The following is a 19276-nucleotide window of genomic DNA, read 5'->3' as shown; positions in this document are numbered from 1 at the left end:
CATTCGTTTGCATACACTGAATGACAAATCGGTAACTTGGCCAAAGCTATATTTCGATTACTGTTTACACACAAACACAATAAAAGAGACAAAAAAAGCATATTTCTGACAAATCTCCTTAACAATACTATTCCAATGCAAGTGTTGTGTGCAAAACTGCATTTGTAATAGAATCAACGGTGGTTCGATCTCCTTCGCACGATTTAACATTTACCTTAAACGTCCATAGTATTGAAAAAAGCCCTGGGCCGGTTGCAGTTATCTCCCTTACACAAGCACCTGATCTGTAACAAGGAAGTGTGTAACTCCCACAGTGTGGACGAACGTTGTGGCTTCAAGGGTAAGGACCTTAGTTACTGGCATTTGTATACTACATACGTTAGAGAGAATTCGTGCTTCAGGGTTGCTCTGACAACCGAATGGGATGCAGAGTGAAAACTGCTTGAACGAACACATCGCTAAATTCAGCCGAAGTTGACCGCGAACGGAACCCAACCACTTTCTCGCCCGTTATGTCATTTTATTTTATAACTTTGTGCACCAAGAAGCATTATGGTCAGGATGGAAGAGGATGTTCCTCATGAAAACTAAATTCAAACTGTTAAGACTTGTTCTGTACATAAAAACAGTTAAAAATAAAGTTAAAGGATTACCTCCCTTCTCAATATTGATCAGCTTTGACGACATTCGACTTTGCTAGTTAGAGAGGATGCGAGTACTGTTTTATGCCGCTTTTAGAACTATTCTGGCAATGTCACGGCAGACGGCGCCAGAAAATCTCTCCACACTCTGTACCCATTTAGGACTGACTGACTGAATGAGTTTGGTTTTACGCCGCTTTTAGCAATATTCCAGCAACATCACGGCGGGGGACACCAGAAATGGGCTTCACACATTGTACCCATGTGGGGAATCGAACCCGGGTCATCGGCGTGACGAGCCAACGCTTTAACCACTAGGCTACCTCACCGCCCCCATTTAGGAAATCGAACCCGAGTATTTGGCATATGGAGCGAACGCTTTAACCACTAGGCTACCCCACTTCCCCAGAATGTGCTAAATTTGTCCATATGCTAAGCGAGCGATTCACAGTATCTCTGAGATCCAGTCCCATCTGGAACTGATGAAACGTGAAATAGTTACTTTAAGTTCACTAGACTGTAGTATAATTCGGTCTGGGAATTTGTAAAGAGCCCTCAACAGATGGACGGAGATATATATGGACGGATTATATGAGTGTTTGTTAACTAACTCTGCAAAAATTCGGAAATCACGGACATCTGTATAATGTGGAACAGGGAAACCAGTAATTGATATTATGCACACGAGCATGACTGTCCGATCCATCTCTGGTCGCCTCGTTCACAAACCTTCGTTCCACTGGAAGAGAAACGGTATACAGGCACATGTAGAAAGAACATTGTTCTGTAAAACCGGTCATTTCCGCCCTATACCCAGCCACTCAGTGAGTGAGTTTTGTTTTACGTCGCACTCAGCAATATTCCAGCTATATGGCGGCGGTCTGTAAATAATCGAGTCTGGACCGGACAATCCAGTGACCAACAGCATGACCGTCAATCTGCGCAATTGGGAACCGATGACATGTGTCTACCAAGTCAGCGCGCCTGACCACCCGATCCCGTTAGTCGCCTCTTACGACAAGCATGGGTTACTGAAGGTCAATATTCTAACCCGAACCTTCACGGGTACCAGCCACTCTGAATACAGAAGCATTTCTAATATGTGAACAGAATATTAAATGCTAAAATGTCGTTTGGAAGATGAAATCATTGGTATGCTTGGGGATACCAGGTCAAGGTAAGCTACCAGTAATCGTTCTTTGTCGTAAACAACACAACAAATCATGCACAGAATTTGTCAAATGACTGAAGTGATTGTTTATCATTGTGTCCAACGGTGTGGGTCGTTGCCGATCAGAGGCAAAACAAGAAGATATTTAATTAACGTGTCACACGGTATACATACAAACAAATAATCACAAAGCCAAGACAATAAAAAATATATTCCACTCGGCGGTGTCTGAGGACTGAGAAATCGTCAATGTATTAACATCTTGGCCGAGAATACAGATGAGAAACGCACTGTTTACAATGCCAAGTTGAAACTTTCTCCTCTTGTGCATCACATTAGCAACTGCGGGAATTGGCTAAACTATCTTTATGCATAATGTTTATAAATTGTTTTTCCGAGGTTAAGTTTCCACAGGGAATAAATGCCGCAGAAAACATCTGAAAAATATCATATTGAAGATCGGAGTAATATTCACATTCTGTTAAGAAATGTATTTCGTCCTCGACGCACCAGCGGTCAGTGGAGCGGTGTCCTGGTGCGGCAGTACCGGCCAAACCTCACCCTCTAAGGGGAGAGAACTGCAGCGAAGTTTAGCCAAGATACTACGTTGTCTGTCTAAGACCGAACGGACATACGTCTACGTACATAGGTCAGTCGATAATATAAAAAAACTGGTTTGCTTGGCGCAGACTCGAATTCACGCACTGACAAATAGACCTGATATCCCAGGTATATAAAGTACAGTCAATACGTATGTTTATCCTAAGAAAACGCTCCATGTGTATAACCCAACCAACTGGTTTGCATCCTACATTATAGAGGCAGAGAACAGGCATGTCAGGACGGCGCACATCTAGCAGACTCAAGGCCCTTACAAGGTCTTCGTTGAAGTCCCTAGAAAAGTCCACGAAAAAGTTCCCGGCAAAACCGACTCCATACTCGCGCCCGAGGAGGAAATGCGCATCCAAAGGTATATACACAGGGTCAAACCTGTATATGAAACTTTTAATAAGTTTTATAACATTCAAGGTCTTAGGATAACCATCAGAAAGTTTTGTGGTAGACTTGTAGTATATAGAGGACATATCCACATTTAACGCATCAGTTACCAAAATGATGTCCGATGCAATTCCCTATCTGACGTGCCATACTGTGCTACTGTTTAACCTTTGACTTGTCGTTGCCGTAACCCCCGAGGGACGATGCCGATATGCTGTGCACGGTCATATGGCAAGCCGTTTTCACATTTATTAAAGCTTAGATGCAACCCAGAAATATATACGTCATAATTAAAACACAATTATCATTTATTCATGGCATATAATATACATTGCTGATTATGAAAAAACAAATAAACCATATTATAAGCGTACATTCGCCAATCAAAAGTGTAATATTTTGTACTTGGGCTTACTACCCTGGAAACGAAGCACCCGGGATACCGAACCCAGTCAGAGCGGGTGGGCGTGCACTTAAGTGTAACGAAGCCTTTCATTGGCTGGTTCATTTGCCGATACACTCAGCGCTCTGTGTGTGTGTGTGTGTGTGTGTGTGTGTGTGTGTGTGTGTGTGTGTGTGTGTGTGTGTGTGTGTGTGTGTGTGTGTGTGTGTGTGTGTGTGTGTGTGTGTGTGTGTGTGTGTGTGTGTGTGTGTGTGTGTGTGTTGTAAATACATGCTCATTTTTTGTGTATAACATTTTGCAATCAACAGACAGCATAACATGTCATGTGTTCAAGCATCACACCTGCCTGTCTGTGTAATTACATAATGTGACAGAGACAGAACTCAGGTGCAGGAGCTATACATCAATGTTTTGTTTATGATGTATATCCTGATAGGTGTTAATTTCCAGTTGCTTGTGGTCAATGATTGAAGTTGTGTATTGCATATTGTCATTAGCAGACAGACTCATAGGTGTCAATAAAACAGAGTTTTGTCTGTGACAGAGGCATATCTATATCACAGTTAGAAATTCTGACAGTGCTAAATAATGACTGACTGACTGACTGAGTTTGGTTTTACGCCGCTTTTAGCAATATTCCAGCAACGTCACGGCGGGGGACACCAGAAATGGGGCTAAATAATGACGTTGCTGTTATAAGTATCGAACTGAGAAAGCGACTCGGTAAGAAGAAAGTGTCAAATGAAATTATATAAACAGTTAAATCGGTAATCTAATGTCATAACATATAAAAAGCTCGCACCTGTGAAATATCAACAAAACATTAGAAAAATCGCTCACATCAATGTACTCACCGTCAGCGAAGGTTTTCCGTCTTGAAATATCGAACGCCTCACTGGTCGACACACAGCTGAGTAGATCTAGATCCTTAACAAGGTTCTTATATGTAACGAGTAGATTATATGCTATTTGTTGTTTGTGTACACAACCAAGATTAAACTACTCCTGCTCACGACCTTATAATCCGGGCATCTCGCTTACAGCTGCGCGAACCTATTCAGTGTGCATGCGTTATGAGCGCAGCACAGCTTTTTAAACCACTTTTCACCCCAGCTGGGGTTAATTAAGTGAATCGTTTGAACTCCGATTTCGCGGGGTCGGTTTCATCTCGTTATTTTCCAACTTCATAAGTTGAATTTGTATTTTTGATCATGTGTTACTGTAAGTCCATGCTGAAAGGAATCAGAATCTGCAAAGTTGTGTTTTGAATTGCATGTAAACTTTAAGAAATACTGAAGTATTAAATTGTTTTTAAGATATCTTGAATGCAAATAGAGATGTCTTGAATATGAATTGAAGATATCTTGAATTGAATTACACATATCTCGAATAGAGATTATTATAGATATCTGCAATAAAATTCATGATATCGTGAAATGAATTAAGGATATTATGAAGCACATTAACGATATCTTAATTGAAGATATCTTGAAATAGATTTGGAAATATCTGGAAATGAATTAAAGATAATCATGAATGGAGATATTTTACGTTCTTTCCTGTTGCTTGTATTGTAGATATCAATAAGTGAGTTAAAGATATCTACAACTGGTATATTTAAATGAGTTGGGGTCGTGGAGTAGCCAAATGTTTAAAGTGTTCGCTCGTCACGCCAAAGACCCAGGTTCGATTCCCCACATGTACACAATGTGTGAAGCTCATTTCTGGTGTCCCTTGCCATGGTATTGCAGGAATATTGCTAAAAGCTACGTTAAACCCAACTCACTCACGCACTCTAAATGTAAGATATCTGCAATGCATTTGTGGATATGAGTAAATTGTTTGAAGATGTCTTGAATTGAATTTAAGATATCTTTAGTTGATTTCCAATACACTTTCATGTATGTACACTATGATTATAACTTTTTTATTCATAGCTGAAACATATTTAGAGATATCACGAAATATGTTCTTGACATCTCAATAACAGTTTAAGGTATCAGTAATGCTAATTTGGATAATAAAAACATATTAAATATGTCTTCAATTGTTTACAGATATCTTCAATTTCTTAATAAATGTGAAAACGGCTTGCCATACGTTCACCTTTTCGCGAACAGGTCTTATTTTAATTTGATACTAGTAATTCATGAACATACGTTTATGATTCAGACAAAATCCTTCAACGACCAGTGTCAAACATGGCGAACGATTCTGGAACGTTGATTGTCGTTTCTATTCACCACGAAATAACGAAAGAAAAGGAAATATTCTGCCCCGATCAGTTCGACAGTGTATTCCCACACTTCCAAAATTGGTCCATCCGTAAAGTTCACAGGCCATAACTTGACTGAATTAATGTAACCGGAATGATTTCTCATTCACATATTCCCATCCAGATCCTAAAAAAAAAGCCAATACGAAGCCTGCTGACACAAAACATCAGAAGACCTCGAACTCGAATAAAGGCAAAGGTAAACCGTCCATCAAAACGTCGCCTGATGTACCACCTATTCAGCCAATCATTGTGCCAGGAAGATCCGAACTAGTAGAAATTATTGAAAATACTCCAGGGTGCCAATCCGGTAGCGAGTTAATGTTGGATGTCTTGGTGATGACACTCGAGGGGGCTACTGTTATGCTAACGTCTGACAAGGAGAACAAGTCTGTGAACGCTTTGTACAGGGAAGGGGGTGAGGAGAGGACGAGTATACTCCCTACGAGTCAATTTCTAACGAACTTCACTATCATCGAGGACAACCTGGTGGCTGCTGGTATGTACCAAGAATTAGTACACATGGAAAAAGTATCGCATCATCTATCATCTTAAATCCCCTTTTAGCCAGATATTCATTTCATAATTATGTTTGCGTGTATGATTTTGTACCCTTCGGCAACACCATACATTGCTATGAACAAAGGCGGACATCTTCTGAAATACGTATGCCTGTCTTTCAGGAAATATTAAGTTTACAGCTCGATAATTTTAGAAAATCTGTTTATTTGGTAGTAGATTGGCACATTTGGGGCCTCCTCAACTGAAGACTGCTATGCGGAATGCTCGCATGTCATTGGGGACTATTGTACTTTGGTTGTCCTCCATCGACTACCAGCCGACTGGACAGAAAACAAGAGCAAATTAATGACATTCAGGTTGACCACGAGTGACAACACCTAGGGAGGATACAGATTTTCTTAAAATCCCTAAACATCGTCCGTTCATGTCAAGTTGCGTATCAAAAACAATGGCTTCCACTTCGTCCTTTCTGAATAAAGACGTCCTTTATTAGTCCCAGATCTAGAGCACCAGGCAGCACAACTAGCTTGGTGGAAGGTGCGACGTCACGTGAATTTAACGAATTGGAGAAAGAGCTACTCGACTTTCTTTTATTCATAACTGATGGCCTTAGAAATACTTCATATGCACAACGGCTTATCTTGGAGCAAATGCCGTTTGACGGGGTTTCATTAAAGGTGCCTCACATGAATGTAAACTTGACCTTGTGACAATCAGACAAAGTTTGACAGGGTTGGTGAACCACATTCCGATGACCATCCTCTGAAAACAAGGCCATTCTTCATGGATGTCAATGCTAGGCTACATCGCTTACGTGACGTAGGTGCCTCCTCACGTCAAGAGGCAGAAGTATCTCAACTTTGGCAAACCATGAGACCAGATATGAGTCCCATAGAGCATATTTGGGACGGTGTGGGTCACAGAATGCGCCAGAGGGTCAGGGATGCTAGTGCAGTACGTTGTCGGAGGTTACATAAGATACTGACATTGTTCCCTGTTATTGATACTTACGTGATTTCTTGAGGATTGTCCTGAGGATTGTATTTTGAAAATGGCCGCGCATGTTAACGTCATACGACCATGTTTATGAGCACACCAAAATGTGTTAGATAGTAAAGTAAAAAATGTTTGGAAAAGTTCCGTTGCTATGGTTAATGGTAACATATTGATGTCATGATAAATATGGGGCGTTGCGATACTTATTCCATGAATATGTAATCACTTTTTATTAGCTGAATTCGTCACACCAATCATAAAGCAAAGGGGCCATCGTATGTATACCGTCGCTGCGAAATAAAGATAAATACATCGTGGTATCACGCCTGCCACACCATCAGTCGGGATCCGTTTCACATAGCGATCTTAGCGTTTCGTCCGTGTTTATGTATGGGAGTTACGATCATCTAAGCGCTGCGATCGCTTTGTGGAACGAACGAGATACTGTTCTGGGCCCTGTTCCTCAAAGCGATCGTAGCGCTACGACTGTCGTAAGTCTATGTTAAAGTATGGGAGTTACGATCATCTTAACGCTACGATCGCTTTGAGGAACGGGGCCCAGGAAGCAAGCAGGGTGCTGTTCACAATCGATGCGATAAGATAGCTTAGTGAAACTCAGCTGTGATCTCACATCCATGATTTGTCATGCTTGTGGTATAATGCTTAACGTTTGTCATTTAGGGCTTTTCTACCACATTAAAAATGTAAGACTGCAGCAAAATGAGAATTATTACACATGGGCAAATGCTTCAGCACTACGTTTCAAACTGTCATTTTGTTTTGGTTTCAGGTGTGTGGTATCAATACCAAATAATATTTTTCAAAGTATTCCCAGATCTGGATCTTCAGCGTACCATTGACACAAAAACACGATACAGCTCTATTGCATTCCTGTCTCCAGGAACATTGGTTGGAAGTCATGTCCTTGGAAATTGTGGAGTGGATGTAATTGATATGTCTGGGAATATTCTCAGGACATTTGACAGAAGTCACTTCAGCAGGCCGTACAGTGTGTGCACCTACAACGGCAACTGTATAGTTGGAGATATGACGAATCACGCGATAATGTGTTTCAACGACATGGGGAATATGCTGTTTAACTTCAAACCTGGAGCCGAAAAGAAGTTCGTAGGGCTGTTGACAGTGAGGGCTCACAAAGGCTACATCTATGCTTCTGACAGAGAGGGCCACAGAGTAGTTCAGCTGACTGCAGATGGGAAGTTTGTGAGAGATGTCCTCACAAGAGAGGATGGTATCGAAGAGCCACAAGGTATCTGTATCACTGACGACAACCTCCTCTATGTCTCAGTGATAAACAGCTACATCAGAGTGTATCGTATTGGATGACATTGTGCTTGCATATGTACACAGCGACATCTGTGTGTTCCGTGTTCGTTAACATTGGGCTTGTATAGCTCAGGTTTACATGTAGTTAAGGCAATGCATTATAATGTTACTGATTCGAGGACCACACGTTGTCAGATGCGGACGAATTTAGGAACGAACATTCAGAACAGGCCCTAAGCAGGTTCAGAAGCAGTCCTTTCTATTTGTCTGCAAAAATATAATGTCACTGGATTACAGTATTGCCGCTTTTAGATAATAAATGTATTTCTATTTATACCGCCAAATTTGTGATTTATTCACAGTCAATAAATCCAGAAAGAAGAATGTGGATAAGCGAAGAACCGCTTATGCATGAATGGGAAAAGACAATGATGTGAGCATTACTGAAGCGCCTGGAATATCTAAAAGAGATGAGTCTCAAGACACCAGGGGAGCTAACTCATTACATTCTCGTATCACTCATGCTGAAGTCTTGAGCCCACAAAATGAAAAGATACACTTCACCCCAAGTAAGGGATAACTAGAAATAACTAAACATATGCTGAAATGTAAGCGATACAACCTTTTGGCATGATAGTAATAGCTGAATGATAATAAAAAATAAATTGAAACTGGTTTCAGAACCCAGAACACATTTCACCCGGAAGTGAGTCTGTGTAGATGTAATGGGCACCAACAATCACACAACGAGACGGGAAAGTTCAAAATTAAGTAGAAGTGTTTAATTATTATTATTGCGTAATACCGCCCTGATTTGCGATACATCAATGATGGCCCCTAAATGGCCAGTAAGTCTGTTGGTAGGTGGACGAGTGGTCCATTCCTTTGCAAACGGGACAATAACAAATGTTGTCCCGAAAATGCAGTTCCGTGAAAGTGTTAGAATCAAGAATGATACCCTGCGCACTTGTGGCCTCAATGTGTGTGGCACGTGCATCTGTCGATTGTGTCTTGGCATGACTGTTTCCAGACATAAATGCTCTCAAATAGGACGTACAACATCAACATTCAACGGTCAAATACCTGGTACTAACCTGTATATTTCATGATTCACTACATATACACATTATATATAAGTATAAATTAACCATACAGCTAAGATCAGTTCTGTGTTAAATATATATTAAGCTTGTTTGTTAATTAGATTCCCTGAGGCTTGGAAAACATATCTACCACTGGGTAGAGGAAACATATAAGCTCAGCTACCATATGCTGAAAATAACATACTAGAACAGGCCACAAAGGAGGGATACACGCTTGTTTGTTTTTAAGGCGTCACCTACTAATATTCAGCCTAGGAAATGGCGGCCTGTCAGTAGTCTAGTCACTGACATCATGACATAATATGGGTTGGAGTTAGTAAGTGAGTAAATGTTGCTTAATGCCAGCTATTAGAGGCGAGTTGTTGGTTGAATGTTTTGCTGATACACTGTTAGTACGATATCTATTTTGCTTTTATGTTGTTGGTAGTTTGGGTGTTGGAGTGATATATGGTATAGGTACATGGATGTGGGGCGTTTTGCTGATAGAAGGATGCAACTGTTGGTAGTGTGGGTGTTGGAGTGATATATGTATAGGTACATGGATGTGGGGCGTTTTGCTTTGCAACTGATAGAAGGATGCAACTGTTATAGGATATATAGTGTGGGTGTGTGGGGCGTTTTGCTGATAGAATGCAGCTGTTGCAACTGTTGGTAGTTTGGGTGTTGGAGTGATATATGGTGTATAGGTACATGGATGTAGGGCGTTTTGCTGATAGAAGGATGCAACTGTTGGTAGTTTGGGTGTTGGAGTGATATATGGTGTATAGGTACATGGATGTAGGGCGTTTTGCTGATAGAAGGATGGAACTGTTGGTAGTTTGGGTGTTGGAGTGATATATGGTGTATAGTGATATAGGTACATGGATGTAGGGCGTTTTACTGATAGAAGGATGGCAACTGTTGGTAGTTTAGGTGTTGGAGTGATATATGGTGTATAGGTACATGGATGTAGGGCGTTTTGCTGATAGAAGGATGCAACTGATTGGTGGAACTGTTGGTAGTGTTGGTAGTGTGGTGTATGTTGGAGTGATATATGGTGATATATAGGTACATGGATGTGGGGCGTTTTGCTGATAGAAGGATGCAACTGTTGGTAGTGTGGGTGTTGGAGTGATATATGGTGTATAGGTACATGGATGTAGGGCGTTTTGCTGATAGAAGGATGCAACTGTTGGTAGTGTGGGTGTTGGAGTGATATATGGTGTATAGGTACATGGATGTGGGGCGTTTTGCTGATAGAAGGATGCAACTGTTGGTAGTGTGGGTGTTGGAGTGATATATGGTGTATAGGTACATGGATGTGGGGCGTTTTGCTGATGTTGGTAGTGGGTGTGCTTTGACAGAAAAGTGCAATAGAAGGATGCAACTGATTGGTATGCAACTGTTGTAGTGGTGTTGGAGTGATATATGGTGTATAGGTACATGGATGTGGGGCGTTTTGCTGATAGAAGGATGCAACTGATAGAAGTGTTGGTAGGTACATGGATGTGGGGCGTTTTGTGTTGGAGTGATATATGGTGTATAGGTACATGGATGTAGGGCGTTTTGCTGATAGAAGGATGCAACTGTTGGTAGTGTGGGTGTTGGAATGATATATGGTGTATAGGTACATGGATGTGCGGCGTTTTGCTGATAGAAGGTGGAACTGTTGGTAGTTTGGGTGTTGGAGGATATATTGCTAACACACTCCTGAGCAACAAGTTGTAACCGTAATACATTATTCTTGCCGCAGGCGTTCTGATGTGATGATCAGATAAGTCTGCTCGCAGTTACACAGCCAGAGAGGTTGGACCAGGTGCATATTTTATGGTGGTAGTCTAGTTAATGTCAATACGGAGCATGACAATGGATACCCTGTACCCAACAATATCACAGTATATGTTGTTTGTTATTTTATTCCCATCACTGGAATATAGTTGTTTAAGAAATGATCACGAGTACAAGTTGACGTCTTTAAGGAGTTGGGGCACAGCGCAGACACCGCGAACACCTGGTATCATCACTATTTGATACTGATTCCTGAACACATGTTGATCATACAGTCAGAAACATACAATCGACACTCATTTAAGCTGAGATTTCTGATAACTATGGAAAAGGCGGTATAAAAACAAACCAGACAATCTGGCGAAGGACCGGTCCACAAAGCCACATCTCGTTTAAACTTGAACCTGAAATAGGCATAAAAAAGGCAAATATCAATGTACCTTGTGTAAGGAGCACAACTTTCCCAATGCTGAACCTCAGCTTGAATTTTCATTTAAATTTTGTTTTAAATGCAAATGATATATATATACCTTATCACAGTAATGGCATCTACAAGATATTGATTATGTAACTAATGAACTTAGTGTTTCTCCCCTTTCTTTGTTTCTTGCGTATATTTACACACAAACCCAATAAAAAGACCAAAATCAATGCATATATGAAATAAATCTCCTTTCCAACACTATTTTTTTCTAATTCAGTAGAGACCGCCTCCGTGGTGTAGTGGTTAGAGCGTCTGCCCGGAGAGCGGAAGGTCGCGGGTTCGATCCCCGACCGCGTCATACCAAAAACGTTAAAATATGGTACTTGTTGGTCCCTGCCTGGCGCTCGGCATTAATGGGTACAACAAGGACTGGTCGGCTCGGAGTCAGTATAATGTGTCTGAGTGGGGTATTCATGCTTCACTGCGGCATGGTATCTCAGTGGGCTAGCACTATAAAACCAGCTTTAGTCTGGGCTAGTACAAGCAGCCGCACCTACACATACACACGCATGCACGTTGTCATATGAGCGAAATATTCTCAAGCACGACGTTAAACCCAATTTCACCTCACCTCACCTCTAATTCAGTAGTGTTGTGTGAAAGACTGTTTCTGCCTGAGTCAATAGTGGTTCGATCTCCTTTGCACGATTTAACATTACCTGAAACGTGTTAAAACATCCTAAGCCAGACGCAGTTATCTCCCTTACACAAGCACCCTGATCTGAAACAAGGAAGTGTGTTACTCTCACAGGGTGTTTCTCCCACAGTGTGGACGAACGTTGTGGCTTCAAGGGTAAGGACCTTAGTTATTGGCATTTGTATACCACATATTGACTAATGTTAGAGAGAATTTGCACTTCAAGGGCTGCTCTAGCAACCAAATGATGTGCAGTGTGAAAACTCAACCGACATGCTTGAACGAACACTTCGTTAAATTCAGTCGACCTTGACCACGAACCGACCCTAACCACTTTCTCACGTGTTATGTCAATCTATTCTGTACGAAACACATTATGGTTGAGATAGAACCGGATGAAAAATAAATTCAAACTGTTAAGACTTAAATCTATATAAAAAACTGATAAAAATGTAGTTAATGGAATACCTCCCTCCCCAATATCGATCTACTTTTGACGACATGCCACTTTGCTAGTGAGTGGGGAAGTGAGTATTGTATCACGCCGTTTTTAGAATCACTCTGGCAATGTCACCGAAGGGGAGGAGGGGGGGATTTGTCTTGGAATTTGTGGATCCCTCAACAGGTGAACTGATTATATGTGTGTGGAAGAGGCAACCCAGTGACAGATTATGAACGCGTGCATTACTGTCCGGTCCATCTAGTCGCCTCGTTCACAAAACATCGTTCCACTGGAAAAGAAGTTAATTACAGAAACAGTATACAGACACGTCTGGAAAGAACATTGTTTTATTGTTCTGTAAACTGGTCATTTTTTAGCTATCAGTAATCGTTCTTTGTCGTAAAAACACCAACAATGAAACACAGATTTTGTCAAATGATGACTTAAGTCATTTCGTGTCATTGTACCGACCAGCGCAGTCTCACGTATTGAAAGATCTTCCTGATATTCCTGGCATATTTCGTACTCTCTACACGCATGTTTGCAACAACATCCACTGAAGTCAAAGAATCCGTTTTTCCCAGGAGAAAGCTACATGTATCTAACTCACCCAGCTGGTTTGTCTCCTACATTTTAGAGGCAGCGAACTCAAACATGTCAGGACGGCGCACATCTAGCAGGCTGAAAGCCCTTAGACGATCCCTCGAAGTCCCCAGAAAAGACCCCGGCAAAACCGACTCCATACTCGCGCCCTGAGAGGAAATGCGTATCAAAAGGTATATTCGAATACACAGGGTCAAACCCGTCACATGTCATACATCGTATCGTATTGTAGCGTATCGAAGCGCATCCTGTCCTGTCCTGTAATGTCCTGTCCTGTCCTGTCCTGTAATGTCCTATCCTGTCCTGTCCTGACCTGTCATGTCATGTGTCAAGATATGTGTCATTCATCTCGGTCTCGACAGCGTTTGAAAAAAAGGTATTTTGATCAGTTCTTTGAGAGGCATTTTAGAAGTTGTAAAGATGAAGGATCACTTGCTTGATAACGGTGTTAGTACCGACGCCGAAACGTCGCACTCATTGCAATAAAGTAGTTGACTATCCATAGAACTTGGTTTTCCTTTATTTTCATCAGGTTTGCAACATTCAAGGTATTTGCCCTACCCTGCCCTGCCCTGCCCCTGCAATTCCCTAATTTGACCTGTCATACTGTGCCAATGTTGTTGAGGTTAAACATTTGATTTGTAATTGCTAGTGACCCGGATGGACGCCACGGATAGGCAGTATACGCTCACCACGTCTCATTATAATTTGATAGTAATTCATAAAGTTCATGATTCAGACAGGATCGTACATCAGACTGTGCTATTGTCAGAGATCGCTTATGATAAAGCAATAGAGTTTGTCGTTCTTATTTACCACATGAAAATGAAAGAAAAGCATAGTACATTCTTCCGTGTTTCATCAGTGTATTTTCACACTTTCACCTTTGAAGACCTGGATTAGAATTGGCCTTCAGCAACCCACGCTAAATGTAAGAGGCAACGGAAGGGAATGGTTGTTAGGCTGGCTGACCTGTATGACACATGTCATCGTATCCCAGTTTCCTAGATTGATGCTGATGATGTCAGCCATTTGATTGTCTGGTCCATATAACTGGAATATTGCTGAGTGCGGTGTTAAACAAATAACAACACAAACAAAAACTAATAATAAACAAACAGATTATAGTTTATTGGTTTTGTGGTAAACGTGTGCACGACATTTCTAAATTTGATGCTTCAGTGACAAAAATTATATCCGATGCAATTCCCTTTTTCACTTGTACCACACGTTCCCGAATTATTTCAGGTGAACAGGTGACTTTGCATATGTTTATGGCGGGTGCCACCGGTGGGGCAGGATACGCTCACCTTTATATCACACCTGGTATCATCACTATTTCATAGTGATTCATAAACACTGTCATCGTGACAATCACTGGATTGTCTGGGGTCCAGACTCGATTTGTTTACAAACAACATCGTACAGCTGCAATATTGCTGAAACAAATATATACTAATGATATAGTCACAATTGTACAATCGACTCTGCCTTTAGCAGAGATTTCTTATGAATATTGAACGGTTCTGTCGCTTCTATTCGTCAAGTCGTACTGTTCCATGGTTTTAGTATCTTGGCTTCATGGTAGAGTGAGGCGCAGGCACCTAAAATAGTCTAAAAATGGGTCGAGTAGTCACCCTTGATTGCAACGAGTAACATTGGATAATAAGGTGCAGACTCGATTATTTCCATATGGCACTAATATTCCCTATTGTATTTTACGTTAAACATTAAGCAACACTGAAAACTTTAACCCAACCTAGAGCTGGAGGAATGAGATAGAAATGAGAACCGTGATTTTCTGAACTGAATTATTAAAAGCAGAATGAATTCTCATTCACTTACTCACTTACAGATCCTGAAGGAAAGACCAAAAAGAAACCAAGTGACACAAAACATCAGAAGACCTCGAACTCGACTAAAGGCAAAGGTAAACAGTCCATCAAAAAATCTTGTGATGTACCACCTATTCAACCAATCACTGTGCCAGAAAGACCCGAACTTGTAGAAATTATTGAAAATACTCCAGGATGCCGATCCGGTAGCCAGTTAATGTTGGATATCTTGGTGATGACACTCGAGGGGGCTACTGCTATACTGACGTCTGACAGAGACAACAAATCTGTGAACGCTTTGTACAGGGAAGGGGGTGAGGAGAGGACGAGTATACTCCCCACGAGTCAATGTCTGACGAACTTCACTATCATCGAGGACAACCTGGTGGCTGCTGGTATGTACAAACAACCTTAACGAGAGCATTCTATACACACAGGAAAAGGTATCTAAACACCTATGAGTGTTAACCCCCTTTTAACATTTATGTTTGTATAATAATTATGTATGTTTGTGTGATTATTTTACAATTTATCATACATGGATTTTAGACATGTATCAGTTACGACCAACGATGAACATCACGCGGAATACATGTAGCAGTCATTAAGTAAATATCAAGTTTCTGTAAACCAGTCTTACAGCGCGATAACTTGGAACATCAATCGATTTCGTTGTTGCTAATCAATTATGGGCATCTTTAACTGACAACTGCTCAAAGATTGAAAGTTACTGGTATATGGAATGCTGGCATGTCATTGAGGGTTACTGCAAGAGATGTAGGTCGTCCTCCATCAACTAGGTCGTCCTCCATCAACTATCAGCCGACTGGCCAGAAAACATCAGTAAACTAATTATACTGATAACCGTCAGCGTTCAAGTCGGCCACAAATGACAGCTCCATGGGACAGAATGACTCTTCCCACAGTCACAAGACTTCATCCGTTCATGTCAAGTGCAGAACATCGTCGTTTGTACAACAGAAATATCAGACATCGCCTAAATGACCACCTTTGTTCTCCCGAAAGCACAAGACAGCATTTCAAGCTTGGTGTCAAACACAATGTCACGGGAATTTGAGGTCAAGGCGAAAGGTCCACTGATCGGGCGAAAGTCGATTTTATTCATTCCTGACTGATGACCAAGCTTTCTGTTTGGTGCCGCAGAAACACTGAAGATGTACAAAGGAATATCTGGCAGCAAGTTCCATTTGACGGGGTTCATTGGTGCACACAAGCCTAGTCTTCATGGACGACAAAGCTAGGCCTCATCGCCCATGTGACGTTGGTAGCTTCTTATGTGAAGAAGTGGCAGCAACTCTACCTTAATTGGCCGCCAGGAGTCCAGATCTTAATTGCATGGAGTATATGCAAGACACTGGAGACGCTGTGGGCCGCAGAGTACGCAAGGGGGATTGAGTAGTAACTCGAGATGTATTGGAACAGGTCCTTCATCAAGAATAGAACGCATTACCTCAACGTCAAACTCAACGTCTGATAATAAACGAGACGGAGGGTCAGGTATACATTGCAGTTACACCAGATAGTGAGATTGTGTTCGGTTATTGATACTTATGTGATATCTTTGCCATGTTTGCTTCGCTGCACAAAACTAGATTTGAGTTCACTGTGCTTTGTAATTGTTCTTTGAGGGTCAGATAATTCATATAATACGTTAAAGTGAGGTTTTGGAAAGGTTCCCTTGCTATTGTGAATGGTACCATGTAGATCCTATGAAAAATATGGGGTGTTTCGATACTTTTTCAATGTGTATTTACTCATTTATTCTACACACCAATCATTAAGCAAAGGAACCATCATATATATACCGTTGCTGCGAAGCCAGGATAAAGGGCATCATGGTTTCGCATCTTTTTTGTTTCAGGTGTATGGTGCCATTTCAAAATAGTATTTTTCAAAGTATTCCCAGATCTGGATCTACAGCGCACTATTGACACAAAAATGCGATACAGCTCTATTGCATTCCTGTCTCCAGGAACATTGGTTGGAAGTCATGTCCTGGGAAATTGTGGAGTGGATGTAATTGATATGTCTGGGAATATTCTCAGGACATTTGACAGAAGCCACCTAAGTGAACCGTACAGCGTGTGCACCTACAACGGCAACTGTATAGTGGGAGATGTAAAGAATCACGCGATAATGTGTTTCAACGACATGGGGAATATGCTGTTTAAGTTCAAACCTAGAGTCGACAAGAAGTTTATTGGACTGTTGACAGTGAGGGCTCACGGGGGCTTCATCTATGCTTCTGACAGAGAGGGCCACAGAGTAGTTCAGCTGACTGTAGATGGGAAGTTTGTGAGAGATGTCCTCACCAGAGACGATGGAATCGTGAAGCCACAAGGTATCTGTATCACTGATGAAAACCTCCTCTATGTATCAGTGTACAACAGTTACATCAGAGTGTATCGTATTGGATGACAGTGTGCTTGCATATGTTCACATGAACAAGACGCCCATTGAGATACACAGTAGGATCGGTTTGTACCGTGTTCCTTAACATTGTGCTTGCATGAATCAGGTTTACATGTAGGGAGGCAATGTATTAGAATATTACTGACTCGAGGACTACACGTTGTTAGATGCGCAACGAATGTTGGAAGGAACATTCAGAAGAGGCCTTAAGCAGGTTCAGAAACAGTCCTTTCTATTTGTCTAAAAACTATGATTTTACATATTTTTCCATATAGACATAATGTCACTGGACTACAGTGTTGTCGCTTTTAGATAATAAATGTATCTCTATTTGGCCGCAAAATTTGTGATTTATTTACAGTCAATAAGTCCATAATGAAAAAAGTGGATTAGCGAAAAACAGTTTATGCATGAATGGAAAAATACAATGCTGTGAGCATTACTGAAGCGCCAAGAATATCTAAAACTGATGCGGCTCAAGACACAAGGGGAGCTAACTGATGACACTCTCGTATCTCTCATCTTGACGCCATGAGCCAACAAAATGAAAAGATGCACTTCACGCCATGAAAGGGATAACTAGAAATACTTAAACATTTGCTAAAACGTGAGCAATATTACATTTTAGCATGGCAATAATAGTTGAATGATAATAAAACATAAAGTGAAACTAGTTATGACGCGGAAGTGAGGTTGTTGCAGATGTTATGAGCACCAACGATCTTATAGCTAGATGGGAATGTTCAAATAGACGTTTCTTAATTAGTATCGCGTAATACTGACATCATTTGCGATACATTCATACCGTATCCCAATGGCCAGTAGGTCTGTTAGTAGGTAGATGAGTTTTTCATTCCTTTGCAGATGGGACAATAACAAATGTTGTTCCGAAAATGATGTCCAGTTCCGTGAAGGTGTTAGAATCAAGAATGATACCCTGCGCACTTGTGTGGCCTCATTGTGTGTGGCACGTGCATCTGTCGATTGTGTCTTGGCATGACTGTTTCCAGACATAAATGCTGTCAAATAGGACGTGACCACCTCCGTGGTGTAGTGGTTAGAGCGTCCTCCCGGAGAGCGGAAGGTCGCGGGTTCGATCCCCGACCGCGTCATACCAAAAGACGTTAAAAATGGTACTTTTTGGTCCCTGCCTGGCGCTCGGCATTAATGGGTACAACAAGGACTGGTCGGCTCGGAGTCAGTATAATGTGTCTGAGTGGGGTATTCATGCTTCACTGCTGCAAGGTATCTCAGTGGGCTAGCACTATAAAACTAGCTTAAGTCTGGGCTAGTACAAGCAGCCGGACCTACACATACACACGCATGCACGTTGTCATATGAGCGAAATATTCTCAAGCACGACGTTAAACCCAATTTCACCTCACCTCACCTCTTTCAGTTCAGGGACTATTGAAAGGTTGATACTGTAAGTCCATGGTCCATAGTATTATAATCAGCCTTCAGCTGCTGGTGATCTATTGCCAGTTTCTATATTGTACTGTTGTCTATAGTGATACATCGTTATGGTAGCGTACTAGTTTTAGATTACGAACAGTGATACTTTTACTGTCCTTCGATGACGGGTATTTATGTTTTAAATTTGTTGATTTTAATATTGATATAAATTAAATTTAACGATATGGCTGAAACATTCCCGATATGACGCTAAATACTAAAT

At 41.3% G+C, this 19276-nt stretch overlaps 2 protein-coding genes across 4 annotated transcripts; both read left to right on the top strand.

Moving 5' to 3' along the window:
* The first annotated feature begins 285 nt into the window (after positions 1-285).
* LOC124286293 (E3 ubiquitin-protein ligase TRIM56-like) lies at positions 286-8628 on the top strand. Its single transcript, XM_046722646.1, has 4 exons — positions 286-340; positions 2632-2782; positions 5614-5988; positions 7798-8628. Exons 2-4 carry the CDS (start codon positions 2647-2649, stop codon positions 8352-8354), a joined length of 1068 nt encoding a protein of 355 aa, XP_046578602.1. The 5' UTR covers positions 286-340; positions 2632-2646; the 3' UTR covers positions 8355-8628.
* Positions 8629-12356: 3728 nt separating this feature from the next.
* Positions 12357-17941, top strand: LOC124286302. 3 transcript variants are annotated; one of them, XR_006901005.1, is made up of 4 exons: positions 12357-12441; positions 13365-13503; positions 15186-15608; positions 17048-17941. XR_006901005.1 is itself a non-coding variant. In XM_046722660.1 (4 exons), the coding sequence occupies exons 3-4, from the start codon at positions 15383-15385 to the stop codon at positions 17602-17604; spliced, it is 735 nt and encodes a 244-aa protein (XP_046578616.1). In that variant the 5' UTR covers positions 12357-12441; positions 13365-13503; positions 15186-15382; the 3' UTR covers positions 17605-17941. The 3 variants fall into 3 exon arrangements, 2 of the variants coding, with proteins under 2 accessions (XP_046578616.1, XP_046578617.1); XM_046722660.1 differs by having other exon boundaries at positions 15186-15560; XM_046722661.1 differs by lacking the exon at positions 13365-13503 and having other exon boundaries at positions 15186-15560.
* The last annotated feature ends 1335 nt before the right edge of the window (positions 17942-19276 follow it).

Source organism: Haliotis rubra, unplaced genomic scaffold (assembly GCF_003918875.1).
Source record: "Haliotis rubra isolate DU_JTF1 unplaced genomic scaffold, ASM391887v1 Scf38, whole genome shotgun sequence".
Classification (NCBI taxonomy): Eukaryota; Metazoa; Mollusca; class Gastropoda; order Lepetellida; family Haliotidae; genus Haliotis; species Haliotis rubra.
The sequence above is the reverse complement of the archived record's forward strand: the minus strand, read 5'-3'. Positions and strand labels throughout refer to the sequence as shown.